This window comes from Panthera onca, chromosome C2 (assembly GCF_046562875.1).
Source record: "Panthera onca isolate mPanOnc1 chromosome C2, mPanOnc1 haplotype 2, whole genome shotgun sequence".
NCBI classification, from domain to species: Eukaryota; Metazoa; Chordata; class Mammalia; order Carnivora; family Felidae; genus Panthera; species Panthera onca.
The window spans coordinates 79,093,478-79,113,576 of NC_138347.1; the positions used below are offsets into that span (position 1 = coordinate 79,093,478).

At 40.0% G+C, this 20,099-nt stretch overlaps 1 protein-coding gene and 1 long non-coding RNA gene across 13 annotated transcripts in view; one reads left to right on the forward strand and one right to left on the reverse strand.

Moving 5' to 3' along the window:
* Nucleotides 1–15,853, forward strand: part of LOC144617429 (uncharacterized) — a 61,364-nt gene extending 45,511 nt beyond the window's left edge. The window contains exons 2-3 of the long non-coding RNA XR_013557955.2: nucleotides 5,865–6,049; nucleotides 15,057–15,853. This is a non-coding gene — a long non-coding RNA (uncharacterized LOC144617429). The remainder of the gene's footprint in view (nucleotides 1–5,864; nucleotides 6,050–15,056) is intronic.
* The window catches only part of LPP (LIM domain containing preferred translocation partner in lipoma), a 676,388-nt gene that overhangs the window by 5,519 nt on the left and 650,770 nt on the right, over nucleotides 1–20,099 (reverse strand). For all 12 annotated transcript variants that reach the window (XM_060640772.3, XM_060640763.3, XM_060640764.3 and 9 more), the window contains 2 exons: nucleotides 7,010–7,188; nucleotides 1,209–1,329 (listed from right to left, as the gene is read on the reverse strand). In XM_060640772.3, the coding sequence (XP_060496755.1) occupies nucleotides 1,209–1,329; nucleotides 7,010–7,188 (300 nt within the window). The remainder of the gene's footprint in view (nucleotides 1–1,208; nucleotides 1,330–7,009; nucleotides 7,189–20,099) is intronic.

The window sequence follows — 20,099 nt, forward strand, 5'->3', positions numbered from 1 at the left end:
GTCAGTTTTAAGGCTGGAGGTTGCTATTCCTCTGTAGTCATAAAATCTTGTGTAAAAGCTAGTAGTTTATTATCTTTTTCTTAATTATTATTATCTTTTCTTATGTCAAGGGAAGAGAGCTATATGGAACTTGGGCTCTAGGGCAAAACAAAGAACCCCACATAAATCAGGTGGTTAGCTACAGCTAAAGCAGTGAGTGTGGAATAAATGTAGTCCCAGAGAGCCAGAGACAGCCCCCCAGCCCTCCTGACCCCACCAGCCCCTTAGTCTTTGGAAGGTCACCTAGTGGGACTAGATGAACCAATGACGGGAGGGTGTGGCAATAGGCAGTTCATACTCTCCCCACAGAGAGAAGAGAGAGCTGCTAACTACTGCCCTCCAACCTGGATTACAGGCCTCTTGTATGTATTCCCACAGCACCTGTGCATACTTCCCCTGGAGCTCTTAGCAGCCGCCTGACCTCCTGTCTTATGTGCATAGTCAGTGCCTGCTAACTCAACCAGTCTCCATGACTTTGAGCATCAAGTTCCAACCCCTTGGAGAGGAGTGAGATCTTATCTTTCTCAATGGCTGAGAATGGATCTCCGTCCCATAGGAGTATCAGAGTCACAGTTAAAAACTCATTATAGGGGCGCCTGGGTGGTTCAGTCGGTTTAGCGTCCGACTTCAGCTTAGGTCATGAGCTCATGGTTTGTGAGTTCGAGCCACATGTCAGGCTCTGTGCTAACAGCTCAGAGCCTGCAACCTCCTTCAGATTCTGTGTCTCCTCCTCTCTCTGCCCAGCTCATGCTCTGTCTCTCTCTGTCTCTCAATAATAAAATAAACGTTAAAAAAATAAAAAAAAAAACTCATTATAATGATGACAATAATAGTAACAAGCATACCATTTCCTACTAATTTAGCACTTTGTGGTTTATGATTCTTTAACATACAGTTTTGTATTTTAGTGGCACAGCCATATTTGGGGAGGTGAATAAGAATTTGAGCCCTTTTTACAGGTGGGAAAATTGAGAGTGAGAGGTAAAGTGACTTATCCAGCGTCACCAGGATTAAATGAAAGCGTAAGATCTAAAACCCAAGTCCTATGAACACAGGTACCAGGGGTTTTCCCCAGATTTAATAACTGCTGTATTTGTGAAAACCTATTTCCCTTGGGCCTTGCAGCACCTGCCATGCACTGACAGGGTGTGGGGGTGCTGACCACAGACCTCACACCGGTAGCAATGAACATGGAAATCGCGATCCAGAGCCACAATCCGGACAGTCTCCTCCTGGCCCGGGGCCGGCATGATAGGCTCTTTGCACACAGAACATCGGGGGGCAAATTTCCTGAAAATGGAGACAACAGTTCTGGTTAGACATTGAGCATAGACACTGAAAAACAGGTGAGACCTACAAGTGGAAAGATGAGGGGTAGGTCAAGAGTCAGGACATCTGCTCTGTCATCTTGCATGACCTTGAGCAAATCACGATCCTTTTCTGGGTCTGTTCCCTCGGCTGTAAAATAAGGGATTTAGACTCAGTGACTTTTGAGGTCCTTCTAGATCATGAAGTGAGATTTCGTGAGGCTGGGGAGTGAGTGTATACAATCCTTATGGATGAAGAGCATCTAGGAGCTATTGGTCACATGGTATGTGGCATAGAATTCACTTGTGCATAGACTGCAAACACAAATCCTGGGTTAGGGCAGGGTCCTGGCGGCCCTTACTATGTTTTCTTTTCCTTGACCTCATCTTTTTTGACTTTCACTTCTAGACCTTATATGTACTCCCCAGGCCCTCCACAAATATTCTGAGGTTGGTAGCTGTGTCATTCCCACTTATTAGAGCCTCTTTCTTTGATACTAAGTTCTAGGAATTAACACAAGAAACCTCGACCACATATCTTTTCAAAAGAGCAGAAGTTAGCGACCTTAAATACATCAAACTTGCTATGACCAAGCGTGTACTTCTGACATTTCGATTGTGTTAAACTCTTGTTTGAAAAGGAAAAAGTTAAAAAGCTGTCAAGTTCTTTATTCTTCAGAGGGTTTTAGCACTTCCAAAAGGTATGAACACTTATACATATAGAGACACATATATGTGTGTTTTTGAGGTTAACTGTTAGTGAGGAATTTTAACATTTCTGAATCTCTTAACATTCCTGAATGTGACCGATGGCCCTAAAATTTTTTTCTCAGAGCAGATTAAGAGGCTGCAAATATAGGCTGTGCATTCAGCCCTGTCTCCTGGAAATTAGGGGTAGCATTTGGGAAGGTGTGAAATAAGACATGATCTGAAATGGCCACGGATAAAAGCTGGTAGAGGTAAAAAAAAAAAAAAAAAAAAAAAAAAAGGACAAACAGACTGAGCAATTCAGTTTTTTCATGGTAATGGTTTTAAGATTAATGATGTTAAAATTTATCTATTTGTAGTGAGACTTAAAAAGAAATAATGATAGTAATCTAATACTTTGCAGAGCACTTTATGGTTGTCAAAGCATTTTTACATACATTATACTCTATATGTACATATTAATTTTCTTGGCAGCAGCCAAAAGGCATCTGTATGGCTGCAATCTAAATAAATATGAATTAAGCAGCAGATCAATTGATTGCTCTGAAAGAAAAATTAAAAGGATCAGGGTACAACTGCAGCAGTAATCAGAGTTGTTATAATTGGCATTTTATGCAAGAAGTTTACACTCAGTGGTAAAAAAAAAAAAAGAAAAAGGAAAAGGAAAAAAAGACTGCTTTGGACTACCTGATTATTTTTGCATCTGGGTCATCAGTAGTGAAATAAGCAGGCTTCTGGAATCCGCTGTAGAATTTCCTTTCCCCAAGCCCATCGGGACTGTAAATTCTGTGGGGTCAGAAGTCTATCTTTTCTATCATTGAACTGCGCGCCTGCCCCTATTTCCTCAAGTAGAATTACTTCTCTAAGATAAAATATCTTTCCCTGAATTTGCCTATTTTAGTAGTGATTATTTGCACATCTTCGGGGATCACTCTACTGTGAGCTTCCAGCTGGCAGGTTCTGCTCAGTCTCTGAATCTCCAGAAACAACTTCTGTGACCAGGGCAGACAGTAGAATTTCAGGCTACCACTCATAAAATGAAGTGTCTGCCATTTTGCTCTATAAAAAGATGTGACTTGGACCTTTATGTTGAATCTTAAAGTCCTTCCTCTTTGGAAAGGCATGAATTGTGTTCTCGCTGAGTAAGGATTCCTTCCTACCAATTGGCCTCATTTCCATGATGGGAAAAAACAAAGGGAAGACAGGAAGTGGTTTCACAGTCCCCACAGTGTTCCTTGGCCGGCATTTTAAAGACTGTTCTAAATCCCACGTGGTCTGTTTCAAAGCTCAGCTCACTCAGCAGATAATAATAATAATAATAATAATAATAATAATAATAATAATAAAAGTAAATTTGATAAAAAACACTTTTGATGGCTCAAATGGCTACCATATATTGTGTGCTTATTAAGTGCCAAGGCTTGTTAAGCGCTCTGCGCACTTGACCTCGTGTTTTTACTGACAACAAATTATGAAGAAATAGTTTTTATCATTTCTGCTTCATAGCCAAAGAAGCCAAGGCTCAGAGAAGGACAGTCTTAATCATCTTGTGTCCTGGCACATTTCTGGCAATCAACAAATGGATGCTGATTAAACAAATAAATGGATGAGTGTAATGTCTCTGATAAGAAAGCACAGATAGTGAAATAAAGCCTCAACACAATGAAAGGTCAGTTAAATAAACCTGCTTTTCAGAGCTCACTGTCCTGGCACTGGGAATACAGAAATAAACTAGGACTCCTAGAGCCAGACTGGTGAGGGAGTTCTATCTATTTCTGCATTTGTGCTATTAAGTGCGATATACATATCCTGCCATATTGCAAAAATGATTTAAGGTGGTAAGTGTAAAATTGTGTGTGTGTGTGTGTGTGTGTGTGTGTGTGTGTGTGTTCTTTATTACTAATCAGGCTGTGTATGTACTAGCTATAGCTGACTTACAAAACTCTGCAGAACACAGAGAGGAAGATATAAATTCAAACAGGGGTATAGGGGAGGGTTGAGGTCAGGGAAGTCTTCTCAGAGGAGGTGGTAATTGAGTTGGACCTTGAATGAAGGCCATTTAGGTGAAATGGGAAAGTGTGTGTGTGTGTGTGTGTGTGTGTGTGTGTGTGTGTGTGTTGAAGGTGAGGGTGGACACAGTCAGTTTGCCAGGGAACTGGTTTGAATAGTCATCTGAAATAGGAAGAGTTGCTACCTAATAGGATAGAGGACTTGGGCCAGCATTGACTGGAGGCGGTTATGCAGGGGATGGCCCATTGACAAGGCCTTACAAATAGTGTTTGGGAAGCTTGTTACTCAAAGTGCTGTCCAAGACGATCGGGGAGACTGTCAGAAATTTGGAATTGGGAGGTCCCACCTCAGACCTACTGAATTATAATTTGCAGTTTAACAAGATCCCTAGGTGACTTGTAAGCACATTAACATTTGGGCAGCACCAGTTTAGAAGACAGGATGCTAAGAAGGAGAGATCAATCTCTTCTCATGGGCCTTCCGTATCTCACTTCCACTCTCAGGCTGCTCGAGTTACAGCCAAGCAAATCTTCCTTGAATGTAGAGACGCCCTTCCCCACTTCACCCCTTCTTTATTTCCTGAGTGGTTCCTGCTGTCAGGAATTTCTGTTTCTCACTTAAAATACTTTTCAGATTCTGCTTCCAGAAGCCTACCCAGATCCCGGGGCCAAGTAATCTCGGACTCTGCCAGTTCAAGCCTTCGCCTGTGCCTGTCTCATCGTGTCTGGCCCCTTCTGCCTGATATCACACATACTCTGCACTTATTCCCTCCCCTCCTTCTGGCAAGCTCCTTGCTGACAGGGGTTTTTCTTGGTGTGTCTGTGCATTTTCTACTCAGGCAGCTTCTCTCCTTGTATCTCTCTCCTTTAGCACGGAGCACCCAGAGGGCTCTCTGCAGATGTGGCTCGACTGAATTGAAAGAGATTTTCTAAAAGCTTTCCTTCCTAAAAGACCAAGCCCAAGGCCCCCCAAAACCGTCTGCAAAAGAAGGCTGTTTCCCGCTCTGTACCCTCTCGTTTGCCTTGCAATGCCCACCCTGGGTGAGGCTTTTAGCTGCTTTGTGTTCTAGTACTTTCAAGGCTCAGAAACAGGGTTCTGTAAAATTTCTCTCTTATTTTTCTTTGGGAAATCATGAAAAGATCAAGCTTTCCCCCCTACATACCTGCCAATCATGCAGACAACATTATTTAAAAAAAATAATTTGTGTTTTAACATGCCATGGAATTAGTGGTGGAGGGGGAGAGATGGGGGCTGGAGATGGTTTTTGCCTTTTAGCTGCTCAAGTCTGCTTGTCTGGAGTGTTCAGACCCACACACTTATGTCACCAGTCCCAAGTCTCTAATTATGCTCCTCACTCTTAGAAATGAAAGATAAATGGCATAGATATAAACTTCCATTTGTCAGAATTGATTTCCTGTTTTAATTGGGGGGTGTAATAGATCCGTCTTTTCCAGCAACAGAAACATGTGTGCTCTGATTACATCTATCAGTCTTGGATTCAGGGAAGTCTAAGAAAGGAGGCACACAGTGACAGAAACACACTCCCCGTTGGTATCTTTTCACTTCCCTTAAATAGATGCAGGTTTTTTTCATGTGTAATTACAAGCTAAAAATATCAATAACGTGAAGTACAATTTATGCTGTGACTGCCCTTTCAAAGTGAGCCCTTACTTGTCTAATTCAGGTTGAGAATTCCTGCCTCTGGGGTTTTATAATTCATTCAGCCTCACGTCTTTTGGTGAGGTTTTCCCTTTCTTTGCTACTTGGAAAGTGCTAAGGAAATTCATTTTTTTAAAATAGGAGTCTCAAGGCCCCAAACTGCTTGTGGCAAGCTCCTCCTGGTTGTTGACAGTCAACAGAGCGGTGAAAAATAACCCACAAGACCGCACATCTGGAGGCCATAGAATGGAGACCCAAACTGGTGAGCCACATGAGCTTTATCTCCGTGAGAGCTTTGGACTGTCCTCAAAGACTCAGACTGCCCCGTAAGTAAGCCAGAAAGCTTCCGTGCCTCCCATTTACAAATCACTGCTATAGCTTTCATATGGTTACTATATATTTGTAATGAATGTCATCAACAAATCAGCCAACTAACAAAGGGGCCAAATAAAAAGAAGGCAAAACAAAAAGCATACAATTTTCATGAACACCACAGCTATAACAGAGGAAAGGGGGCCCTGTGAATGACAGAACTGAAGGACATATTTTTCCAGGCCCATGAGTAAGTTCCCTTGACCTTGAGACTCTACTTTCTAATCCTCTTCATAAGACTGCACAAGACTGCACGCATTAATTTTATCGGAAAGCATCCTGAGGGGGAGAAGGCCTGGGTAGGGAAACAGGTTACGGGAAGATGTGACAGCTAATGGTATGACACGGACCCAAATACGTGTGAGGCCTATACTAGGAAGACAGACTTGATTGCTCTGTGTGCACGTCCGCCTCCCTGTGACCTCCTATTTGTAGACTGGCAAGACGTAGAGGTCAGCGCCAGAAAGAACTGTGGACTATTACACCTGGGGAGCTTTAAGACAGGCTCTGTTCTAATGACCAGACTGAAAAGCTCGGAGAAATTGAGCGGTTTGTCCACTGTCACACATCTTGTTCGTGTTGAGGCCAGGGAGGGCTACCCTGGTATCCTGCCTATTTCCAACGTACATACTCTGCAGCTGAGTCAACTTTCTCACAATCAGAGACACACAAAGATGTGACGGATGAGCCCCAGGCAAGCCTTTGAGCAGAAACTGGGGTGAAGGACCAGATGGATTAATGGACACCCGTTCCTGGATTAGAAGAGGGGATTAACAAACTCCATTTTTAAGGTCCCATCAAATCCTGAGATCCTACAGCTCTGTGAGAGAAGAATGTGTGGCCCAGACACCAGGCAGTAAGGACAGACTCTTGAGGGGACTGGCAGGCTCGAGGGGACAGAGTAGACTGCCTACTTGTGGAAGTCCTCAATGCAGTGAATGAGGCCACCAGCGTCCACGGTGAATGGGATCCCGTCAAGGCTGCGGTGGCACATGACACAGGTAAAGCAGTGAGGATGATAGGCCTTTCCGGTGGCTCGCAGGATCCGCTCCATGATGGGCTTGGAGCACACACTGCACTGTTCCAGGGTGTTCTGGGGAAGGAGAGATAAATACCAATGTTAAACTGGGACTTGAGGAGCTCCACGTATTTAATACCTTATGGCAAGACAAGCAGTGTTTGTTACAGACACAATTAGCTCATGTGCCTATCACAGTACTTGGGAGAAAGCAGAGTGCATACCTTTATTATAGAGACAAAGAAACACGTAAGGTACATCAGGGGTCTTTTCTAAATTCACCCAGGTAGTAGGTGGCCAACCAAGCATTTAGAACACATGTCTTCTGACTTCCGTCCCTTTTCTACCACTATTGCAGGGTTGATGGCAAACGTTTCTGTAAAGGCACGTACGGTAAATATTTCTGGTTTTGTCGCAGCAATTCAGTTCTGCTGTCATAGTGTGAAGGCAGTTGTAAATGCACAGGACTGTGTTCCAATAAAACTTTACTTACAAAAGTGGGCTGGATTTTGCTCACAGCTGTAGTTGTTTGACCCCCTGAACTGCATAACCAAGGTTCTCCACTGGAAGAACACCTCACTATTCTAAAACTTGATGAGTCTTCAAAAATCTGGAAGGGTCACCAAGGACCTTAAGATTTTAGGAGGGTCTGCCTGATGATGGAGACTCACAGAGCATGCCAGTTGTAGAACCCAAACAGGGCTCAGCATAATCCATGAGGCTTTTGATTATTTAAAGCTTTGATTCGAACACCACCTCCAAGTTTAGCGTTGTGCACACTGGACAGAAAAGAAAGTCAACTTATCTGTCTTACAAAATATGCTGAGCTTCAAAAAACGAAACCCTCACCAAAAGGGATACCATATATTGATCAGGACTTGGAAAGATTGATAAAATTGGCTATTAACTTTCCATCCTTCCCTAGAATCCCATACTGTCTACTAAACAACCTTGTTATATGCTATATTCCAAGTGAGATGTCTGGACTGATTCAGAGTTTACAATCTAGAATAAACCTGGGATGGGGATCTTATTAGAAAGATGCAGAACTGGAAGGGATGTGGAAAGTAAGGAGTAATTTCCCTCTTACCATGAGAACCTTTAAATAGCTCTCACACAAGAAATGCCTATAGGTAGATAACTAGTGTGCTGATGTCTCAACCACTGCAACAGTCTCTGATTGGCTTTCTTGTTTGCATCTCTCCTTCTCTAACACTTCCCTGTTCCCTAAGTGACTTCCAGTTTCCTTTCCAACACACAGATGTGACCAACTAACTTTGCTTCTAGCAAAAACTTCTATAGCCCCACAATGTGATAAGAACTAATTCCTTACCTGACATTCAACCTCCCTTTCTAGGGTCAGATTCCCCTAATGTCTCAGATTGCTCATGCTGTTTCAAATTTATGAGAAACTTCCATAATTCTGTGCATTGGCTAATGCCTAGAATGAACTACAGTTTATCATCTTGAACTTTCAAGGTACAGGTCAGAAGGCAACTCTCCAGTAAAGCCTACCTTGATGCCTTCAGTTGGAATCGATTGCTTCTTTGTCTACCCTTCCTGAGTACTTACAGTGTTCACTGTATTAAAATTATTTGCACATTTGTCTATTTCTTCTATTAGACTAATCTCTTTAAGGGAAGCAACTATGTCTTTTTAAAAAAAGCTATTAAATTCCGGTGCAGTTAACATACAGCGTTGTATTAGTTTCGAGTGTGCAATATAGTGATTCAATAATTCTATACATCAGCCTGTGCTCATCTCAATAAATGTACTTTTAATCCCCGGCACCTGTTTCATCTATCCCCCCATTCACCTCCTCTCTGGTAACCATCGGTTTGTTCTCTGTAGTTAAGAGTCTGTTTCTTGGTTTGTCTCTCTCTCTCTCTTTTTTCCTTTTGTTCATTTGTTTTGTTTCTTAAATTACACATATGAGTGAGATCAGATGATATGTCTTTCTATGACTGGCTTATTTTGCTTAACATTATACTCTCTACTTCTATCCACGCTGTTACAAATAGCAAGATTTCATTCTTCTTTTATGGCTGAATAATATTACATATGTATCCCTCATCCATTCATCTGTTGACGGAAACAATTATGTCTCCATAATTTGGCTATCATAAATAACATCACAATAAACATATGGATGCAGGCATCCTTTCAAATTAGTGTTTTTACATTTTTTGAGCAAATACTCAGTGGTGTGATTCTTGGATACTAAGGTAGTTCTATTTGTAACTTTTTGAGCAACCTCCCTACTGTCTTCCATAGTGACTGCATTAGTTTACATTCTCACCAATAATGCACGAGGGTCCCTTTTTCTCCACATCATTGCCTACACTTGTTTCTTGTGTTTTCAATTTTAGCCATTCTGACAGTTGTGAGGTGATATCTCATTGTAGTTTTGATTTGCATTTCCCTAATGATAAGTGATGTTAAACATCTTTTCATGTATCTGTTGGCATCTGTATGTCTTCTTTGGAAAGAAGTCTGTTCATGTCTTTTGCCCATTTTTAATTAGATTATTATTATTATTGTGTGTGTTCATGTTGAATTGTATAGGTTCTTTATATATTTTTGGATACTAACCCTTTATTGGATAGGCTATTTACTAATATATTCTCTCATTCAGTAGTTTGTCCTTTAGTTTTGTTGATTGTTTCTTTTCATGTGAAGAAGAGGTAGTCCCAATAGTTTATTTTTGCTTTTATTTCCCTTCCTCAAGAGACATATCTAGAAAAATGTTGCTACAGATGATGTCAGAGAAAATACTGACTGGGCTCTCTTCTAGAATTTGTATGGTTTCAGATTTCACATTTGGGTCTTTAATCTATCTTGAGTTTATTTTTGTATATGGTATAAGAAAGTGGTCCAGTTTCATTCTTTTGCATGTAGCTGTTCAGTTGTCCAGATACCATTTGTTTGAAGAGACTTTTTCCCATTGTATATTCTTGCCTCTTTTATCAAAGATTAATTGACCATGTAATCGTGGATTTATTTCTGTGCTTTCTGTCCTGTTCCATTGATTTATGGAACTACATTGATTTGGTACTACAGCTTTGTAGTATAACCTGTAGTATAAAGTACAAGTAACCTTTGTAGTATAACCATTGATTTGGTACTACAGCTTTGTAGTATAACCTGAAATCTGGAATTGTGACACCTTCAGGTTTGTTTTTCTTTTTCAAGATTGTTTTGGCTATATGGAGTCTTCTGTGGTTCCATATAAATTTTAGGACATTTTTGTTCTAGTTTAGCGAAAAATGCTGTTTGTATTTTGACAGAGATTGCATTAAATCTGTAGATTGCTTTGGGTAGTATCAACATTTTAACAATGTTTGTTCTTTCAATCTATGAGCATAGAATATGTTTTCATTTGTTTGTGTCATCTCCAATTTCCTTCATCAATGTTGTATAGTTTTCAGAGTATAGGTTTCTTTACTCCTTGGTTAAGTTTATTATAAGGAGTTTTGTTATTTTTGGTGCAATTGTAAACGGGATTGTTTTCCTAATTTCTTTTCTGTGCCTCCATTATCAGTGTATAGAGATGCAATGGATTTCTGCACATTGATTTTGTATCCTGTGACCTTACTAAATTAACTTAACAGTTTTAGTAGTTTTTTTTTTTATGGTGTCTTTACGGTTTTCTAAATTTAGTATCATGTCTGCATGACAGTCAAAATCAAGACTGCAAATAGTCAAAGTCTCTTTCTTACCAATTTGGATGCCTTTTATTTCTTTTTCTTATCTGATTGCTGTGGCAAGGACTTCTAGTACTCTAATGAATAAAAATGGTGGGGCCCCTTGGTGGCTCAGTCAGTTAAGGGTCTGACTTCGGCTCAGGTCATGACCTCGTGGTTCATGAGTTTGAACCCTGTGTCAGTCTTGGTGCTGACAGTGCAGAACCTGGAGTCTGGTTCAAGTTCTGTGTCTCCCTCTCTCTGCCCCTCCCCCACTCATGCTCGCTCGCTCTCTATCTCTCTCTCTCTCAAAAACATTAAAAATGTTTTAATAACATTAAAAATTAAATTTAAAAGTGGTGGGAGTGGACATCCTTGTCTTATTCCTGATCTTAGGGGAAAAACTCTCAGTTTTTCACCATTGAGTATGACATTAGCTGGATTTTTCATATATGGCCTTTATTAGGTTGAGATATATTCCTTCAGAACCTACTTTGTTGATGTTTTTTTTTTTATCATGAATGGATGTTGTACTTTGTCAAAACCTATTACTGCATCCATTGAAATGATCATATGATTTTTATCCTTTCTCTTGTTAATGTGTTGTATCATGCTGATTGATTTGCAAATATTGAACCACCTTTGCAACCCAGGAATAAATCCCACTTGGTGAATGATTTTTTTAAATGTATTGTTGGATTTGGTTTGCTAATATTTTTTTTTTTTGAGGATTTTTGTATCTGTGTTCATCAGAGATATTGGCCTGTTGTTTTCTTTTTTTCTTTCTTTCTTTCTTTCTTTCTTTCTTTCTTTCTTTCTTTCTTTCGTGTCTTTATCTGATTTTGATATCAGGGCAATGCAGGCCTTGGGGACCATGTCTTAAGAATATATTTTGCTGTCCTATGCTATACCCAGTATAGCATCTGGAATAAAACTAAACCCAGGTTGAATGTGTGCAAAAAAAAAAAAAAAAAAAAAAAGGAATATTGTTTACATCCTACCCAGGCATCTCTGGGCTGGTCTGACTCTCCTGTCTCTGGAATCCATCCGAAGATGAATTGGTATATCCATCACCATCCTCTCCTCAAAGCTGTGGTTGCTGAAAGTTCTGAAATTGCTTAGTATGCCTCTGGTCACAGTCTAAACTCATGGAAACTATTAACCTATTTTCCCCCCATTTTGAAGTGGTGAAATTAAAATAGCAGAAGAACATAAGATGAAAGTCTGGAGAAAATGATGCTCTGGACAATGAGGGCCCTGCTTTTTTTCTACCCTGGTGATCTGAGCTGATGTGGCTGCAAACTGTCTTCCCAGGGCTTGTGTTTTGCTCTTCTGCGGGTTTTAACTTTTTTTTTTTTTTTTTTTTTTTTTTTTTTAAGGCAGTCCTGTAATCCTGTAATGGAGTTGAACAAACCAGAAAATGCTTGACCAGAAAATGTGTTTGTTTGCATTGAGGCTTGGCTGCAAGATTTAGCCCATTTACTCAAAACCAGCAGCAGCATATAAGGTTGAGTCAGTTTCTAAGGAAAGACTTTATGGTCTGTGGAAACACTGTTTAAAGGACAGGTAATCTGAACACTTATGCTACAAAGGAAAAACTGTGTAAAGTATGCCTACAGTGAGACGACTATAATATGCCCACAGATCAGAAAATGAAGGTTCCAAGAATACAGCTGACTGGAAGCTTGGGCTAGCACATGGTAGAGGAGGACATGTTAAACTTCTCTAGTCAGCTCCCTTTGCTGTACTCTTCTCCTTTCAGTCTCTAGCTGGTCCACTAGGAGCTGTAGACATATCTTCTCTTAGAGCAAGGATAAAGACTCTTATAAAGCTTACCATGGTAAGTGTAGCTACGATCTGTCAGCATACAAAGTTATTACAGTGTTACTGACTCTATTCACTGTGCTGTACTTTTCACCTCCGTGACTTATTCATTGTACAACTGGAATTCTGAATCACTATGTTGTGCACATGAAACTAATATACCATTGTATATCAGCTACACTTAATAAAAGACTTTTAAAACATTAGCGTGGAGGGAGCAAGAAGTTCCTCTAGTCCAGCCCTCTGATTTCACAGGTGAGAAAAATAGACCCAGAGCACTGATACACTTGGATGTGAGTCATGGAGTTCATTAGGGGCAGAGGAGGGACTAATACCCCAGGTTCCTGAAACTACCTAATTCATACAGGGATCTGATGATCGTTGTGTTGCCATAGGGAAGGAAAGTTGCTAGATGAAGAATATGAATTCTTTCTCTGGCTTTGGTAGCATCTACTGTATGCCTTTGGGTAAATCATTTCTTCTCTCTAGAGCTCACTTTTCTCATCTATAGTACAATGATTAATTCCAACTCTGCAATTTTATTGCTTGTGATAGATCAGAATTAACCACAGTGGGAAAAGGGTAATGTTTCCATTACTAGAGATATACTAGAAACAACTGGACAACTCCTTGTCTGAAGTTTGAAAGGAAGGTTCATGTGCTAGAAACCTCGACTGTATAATCTTTACGATGCCTTACCACTTGAAATTCCAGAAATTACTGGTGATAGAATTTCAAGCATGACAGAGGAAGAACTTTGTCTCCTTATAGATGATTATTTTAAAGCCAGACTAAAAGATGCCCTCTTTGCATAAACACAGAGCTTTTGTAAAGCCAGTAAAAATGAAATGTCTAATAAAATAGTTTTTAAGGAAATAGACAAAGAAATAAATCTCCAAGCAAATAAGTGACAGAAGGGCATCTCTAAGTATGTCTGCTCAAACTGCATCTTGTGTGTGCAGTACAGGTGCTACGGCTAATGGGAGGGCTAGGAAGAAAGAGCACACGCTAGCATAAGACTGTTTCATGACCTGGTTCTGGATCCATCACTACTGCTCCTTCCCATGGATCTCACCTTCCAATTGCACTCTGAGTGCTTTGCCACCACTTTAATAAGCTACGTTCTTTTACAATCCCAGAATATCTCACATCCTTCTTCGCCTAGAGAATACCTATTCATTCTTCAAAGTTGAGCTCCAATGTCACCTCTTCTGAAAAACACTGCTAATTCTCCCTCTGCTCCCTCTCCCTCTCCCACTGCTAATTCTCCCCAAGAAAAATAAGTCACTTCTTCCACCCCCATAGGATTATATGATGCTTCTCTGATGACAATGATATAATGTACTTGATTTCATGATTTATATCGATCTCTACAAGCAAACTGTGACCACCACCACCCTCCTTGCGTGGAGCCATAGTCATTGGATGAGCTTCCTAGGAAACAGATTCTGAAACAGAGATTTGCACATGGGAAGTTATTGGAGCTAAGATGCTTCTGCAGAGTTGTCCTTCCTTGAGGCTTGGGGGTAGGGTCTTACAACTCTGCATCTACTGGTCAATGGATACAGGATGCTCTCAAGAAGGAGTGATCTTGGGTGAAGAGGTTCCCTTCAACCAACTGAGAGTAATTACCAGAGAAGGAACTCAGCTATGAATGGTCACGGTGGGGGGAGGATAAGAGTCTTGGTCGTGAAGAAGGGTCTGGGCTGTACACTATAGCCTCCACACCAGAACCACCCTTGCCCAGGACCTGCACAATCCCTGACACACAGTGGGCAACTGCTGACCAGCTGTGAGGCACCTTGCAGCTTAAGTTGAATGAAGAGTCTGGATTTCTTTTCTTTTTCCAAAATTCTAGGCACCGTTTGAGGATTTTTTTTTTTAGAATCTTGAGAAAATGTTTTAGGCAGTTACTCCGATGAAGGTATGGCTATAGGGAGAAGATGTTAGAGTAGCAGAAAGAACAAGGAAGCTTATAAACTTTTCTGAAGTGATGGCAATACAATTGCGATTAAAAGCAAAAAAGTTAAGTGAAAATAAAAATAAAATCACAAACAAATCTTGTACACTAAACTCCCAAATGTAACTGTTTTTAAATTGGAGATACAATCTGGTTGTATCTTTTCTATCCTTGGGTACAGTATAAATAACTTGTCTAATTCACAGGCAGAAGAGCTAGAAGAATCATCTGAATATAAATGAAGCCTATAGGTAACATAAGCATTAACTACTAGTTAGATGACAGAAAAAATATGTCTAAAATTTACATATTGCATAGGTGTGTGTGCATCTTCAATGGTTAGGTATTTTAAATCAAGACACATAAGTATTTGAAGATGCAGAAGAGTATAAAGTGTTGCCATTTAGAAATGTTAAAATTTTCATTTCATAAAATTAAAATGTGATCTTATATTCAATCTTTATTGTTTTTTTTAGGTACAAAAGCAGTTTTGAAACAGAAAAGACTCTTGGAAAAAATGAGGGTGACGTCTCATTTCTCGATACAGTTTTGGTCTCGTTGGGATAAAAATAACAAGAAACAAGAAGAGTTTGAAGATATTAGGCTCTTAAGATCTTTAGAAGTGACTCTTGTCCAGGAGTTTTCAACTCTTGCCCACCTCTCTCATAATCCTTGGCTTGGGGAAACAGTTACCAGGGCAGAGCATCCAAAATAAGCCCAACTCACTCCTGGATGAAGAGCATGAAAGGATGGCACCTAAGGGGGATCCATATTGTACAGTTTAAAAACCATGATTCTAGTCCAACTACCAGATTCAAGAAACTAAGGCACAGAGAGGGGAAACACCTAGTAGCGGATTTGGAGTTGGAATATTGATCTCTTGATTCTCCCTCCATTGGGTAATCCCTTGCCCATCATACTATACCTACTTCATATTTCAGAAGACACACTCCGTTTCACAAACATAAGGCATTCAAACTGGCTACCTACAAGTTATATGCATATAAATAAGGAGAGGAAATGTGTCAAGATCTTAACACAGTCTGTCTACTGTCAATTTCATTGGCTCCCACAGGGTATGATAGAAAACTCATTGTGGTACCCCCATCATCTACAACAGTATGCTTGCATAAAACGGATGCTCCCCAAATACTGGTTAGACCATGCATGAATAAACACTGGATAGGCATGTCCATAAAACAAAATTATTCTCTTTAACCATGCAAAACAGTTCTCTAGTCCGGAGCTTCTCAATTGGCAGGCTAAGGCACAGTGTGTCTCAATGGGTTCCAGGTGTACCACATTGTAGAGGGTCAGAGGGGGCCAGGGGCTTCCATAGTTCCTGAGTGGTCACCTTGGGTGAGGAGAAGCCCCACCCACTGATTCCAGTATGCTGAATGCATGCCATCATTTCCCACAAGGATCATGATGTAAAGCAGGTTGGGAAGCACAGCTTGGGCTTAGGTGTTGGTGCTCCCAATGGAATAGCAATGTGGTGCGGTAAGAAGGGACGAGGGCTACAGCTCAGCAAACCTCCACTGAAGTGCCAGTGACATTATTTAAAGTCAAATAATTATATTCTGTATCTGAATTTTGTATTTTAAACTTTTTCTGGATTTTGATAATCAGTAAGTCTTCCCAAATTATGGCAGTACTTTTGGTTTTCCCTGCAGATGAAGACAGCATTTTACCTTGGTAGTTCTCCTAATAACCTGTGTTATACACTTCCCTACAGCTCTGCCTCCCAGTGAGGAATACATTTCCTATTAAGAAGTTTCTTGCACTTTCCAAGTGTCTTTCACCTATATCTGTATCTATATCTTCATCTAAATCTCTCTCTGTATCTCTATTTGTATCTGTATCTAATACGTGTTTCAAAACATCGAAAATAGGGGCGCCTGGGTGGCCCAATCCGTTGAGCGTCCGACTTCAGCTCAGGTCGCGATCTCACCGTTGGTGAGTTCGAGCCCCGCGTCAGGCTCTGGGCTGATGGCTCAGAGCCTGGAGCCTGCTTCCGATTCTGTGTCTCCCTCTCTCTCTGCCCCTCCCCCATTCATGCTCTGTCTCTCTCTGTCTCAAAAATAAATAAACATTAAAAATTAAAAAAAAAAAAACAAAAAAACCCAAAACATCGAAAATAAAAATGGTAAGCCCAGTGTCTTTCCATGCCTACGACTATGATGTTTTAAAACCAGAAACAAAACTCCTATTCTGTAGATGAGAATTCTGATTTTCCTAAATAGGAAAACTCTTGAGTCAATTTATGAGATGGTATGAAACCCTTAGAATGTGTTTTCTTTTGATGTTATTAGCCACACACAAAAATACAGCTATGAAACATGTAACTGGAAATTCAGTAAAATAATTCAACATTCTTATTTTTTTGTTTACTTCCACTAATTTTTTTGAACAAAACTCTTTGTACCCAATGCCTGTATTACCTCAGCTTTCATATAAATACCCTGTAAGGAAACTTTTTGCATGATTTTCTGATGAGCAAAGCAGCCAGCCTCGCCACTTAATTTAGCACTGCAGAAAGCCTAAGGAGTAGAACAAAATGTCCAACATTCTGGCAGGTACAGAGGCAGAGAGAACAAAGATACCATCCCTGCCCTCAGAGGTTCCCCATGTAGTGGGAGGAGCAGACACTTCTATAAATAACTGACTAGAGGCAAAGGGCAGAACACATTGCTATTATGGAGGAATGAGTGACGTGTGATGGAAACAAAGAGTAATTACTGCTGAATGGTAAGGGACCAGGCAACATGGTGATGGTGTGAGGCTGGGAATCTATCTGGGTGGGATTTGACTTGGCTCTTGGAGGAAAAAAAAAAAAAAAAAAAAAAAAAAAAGGACATTATAACAGGCTTTGGAATTAACGTTGTGTTACAACAAGAGTTTTCATTATCTAAATCCCAGATATGCCTACATTGAAACAAAATTCCTTTCACAGGAAGAGTTTGTAACAAAGTCAGGGTATTGAGCAGAGCTGGTGAAGGGGAACTCCACACTGCCAAAGATGAACATCTGTGTGTCAATTGTATGCATGACTATTAATGTAGAATTTAGCAAAAAAAAAAAAATCTTGCAAAATTTTCTGTGTGTATTTGGACTACATAAACTGGATTTAAAATTAAGAAACATGTCCTAAAATCACAAGCAAAAAGGCTGACACAAAGGACAAAAAGATCAGTACAATTAAGTCAGTGTATTCAATTCTGCCAGGAGCCACAAATCACATTTTTGACCAAGTAAATAAAGCCCTGTTGCTTCTTCTGAAGCACTCAAGTTGCGATTATGATCTGAGCTTTAGGAAATTAAAAATAAAATCCCACTGAAGGACATTTAGTTTATCTATACCTTAAGGCCTGGAGAGGTGGTGTTTTACCTTAAAATGTGTAGCCCTTATGGTACACCAGCTTTTCCTAAACACTTCTCTTGAATGTCTCATAACCCTGGAGGCATAGGATGAAGGCGGAGGGGGCTGAGCCCTGATGAATGTGCCAGACCTTCATGCCAGGAGCAAAATGAAAAGATCATAGCACTCCATGGAGACTACTGAGAGAGGAGAAAAAAGAACAGAATTCCTTTCCTTCCCAGCCAAGTCAGATCACAGATTTGCCTTTACCACACTTTCAAGGTACAGTCTGTTGGGACTTGTCAACTTAGGAACCAGAGCAGTGAGACTGTCATACGCAGCGAGAGAAGGAGTGACAGATGCGACACCTGGGCTAGAAAGTCCAGGCAACGTTCCTGACCTCACTGGCCTTTAGTTTGCTTATCTACTAAATAAGACTCAAAGTGTTTACATTGCAGTCCTGCCGGGACCAAATGAGATCCATAATCTCATTATATAATAAATAGTTTTATGTCATTCTCCTTACAAATTCTAAGGGTTCTAGGACATATATTTAATTACCTTGGCATTCATTGATCATTTAATCGAATTACTATATCTACGCACTACATTTCTCTTTTTTTCTAATTTGTCCTTCACCATTGATTCTTCTAAATTGTATAGAAGAATTTTATATCTCTACTTTAAAAAAAAATGGATTATTTAAGGAATCCTGTGTATGACACTCTGAGACACCTGGATAATACCATCGTATAAAATCAGCTTCTGGATTCCTAAGAGATTTTCCCTCCTGCTTCCTGGGAATTTTGTGAAAAAAGCTGTTCTTACTTCTATTGTGAATATAATTGTACCCCAAAACCATAAATTTCTTAGTCCTTCATGAAAGTAATATATCTTATTTTACACTCCGCAAACAAAAAATGACAGCTTGCCTTGGTAGAGTTTTTAAAGTTTACTCAGGGCACAAAACGAAGACCTCATTTAATCTCTACAACTATGTATGACAGTAGGTATAATGGTAGAATTCTTGTCCCAGTTACATGTCGCTTGCTTATAGATGTGGCTGGATTTGAACCTATGTCTTCTAAATTCAAAGACAAAGTTGTTCATTCTTCTCCTTCTCACTGTCCTCCAGTTAAGTTTCTCCTATAAGTCTCTATCTGGTTCATGTGATGCCAATTACACTGAATGCGGTTATGAATTTCTAGCAAACTGCCATAGGCTTTCACAAGTAACAGAGTTTGCCTGAGCTTGAAAAAACTTATGAAAGTCATCGTGTTCAACTCTCTCCCCTTAGATGGTAGCACATTGCATTCAAGGAGGTCAACTGCTTAGTGTTGTAACTAGGGAAAGAGCTGAGTTCAGGGCCTGATTACTCTGGTTTCTATATAGCGTTCTTTCCCAAACACTACGCTGGATCATTCTGGAGTACCCAAACTTTTCTTTGGTGTTCTGGCCCTTGTTAGCAATAAGAATATGAAAACTAATGTTGGTTAATTATTGACATAATTACTTATATCGCCAATGAAAAATCATTAGTTGAGTATATGACATAATTTGGGCTTTTGCCACTGTCAAAACAAGGCTGTCTTATACCGATAAGTATGGTGGCCCTCTGGCTAATAACTCAGAGAGCTAATCCTATCCTAAAAGCCTCATGGCATGATGTCTTAGGTCCAACTTTCATAATTCCTGCTACTTGCAATTTATAAGTAGATGCTATTAACAGAACTCAGATCAGTTCCCCTGAGGTAGTCACTTTCTGGAGTAGCTGGAACGTCACAGCTTATACAACACAATTTCAACATCCGACTACCAGTTTTTTCATCTATAGAATGGGATACTAATTATTGTCCAGTCTATCTTTCAGGCTTTTGATAATGAGATAAGAAATATAAAATGCACTCTTAAGAATGTAAAGATTAAATAGAGAATAAGCCTGTGGTTACCAGAGGGAGGTGGGTGGCAGATGGGTGACATAGGTGATGAGGATTAAAGAGTACACACATCATGATGAGCACTGAGTGATGTATAGAATTGCTGAATCACTATATCGTACCCGTGAAACTAATATAACACTGCATGTTAACAATACATGAATTAAAATTTAAAATATTTAAAAAAGAATGGAAAGAGATGTAAAGATATTATTATAAAGTTC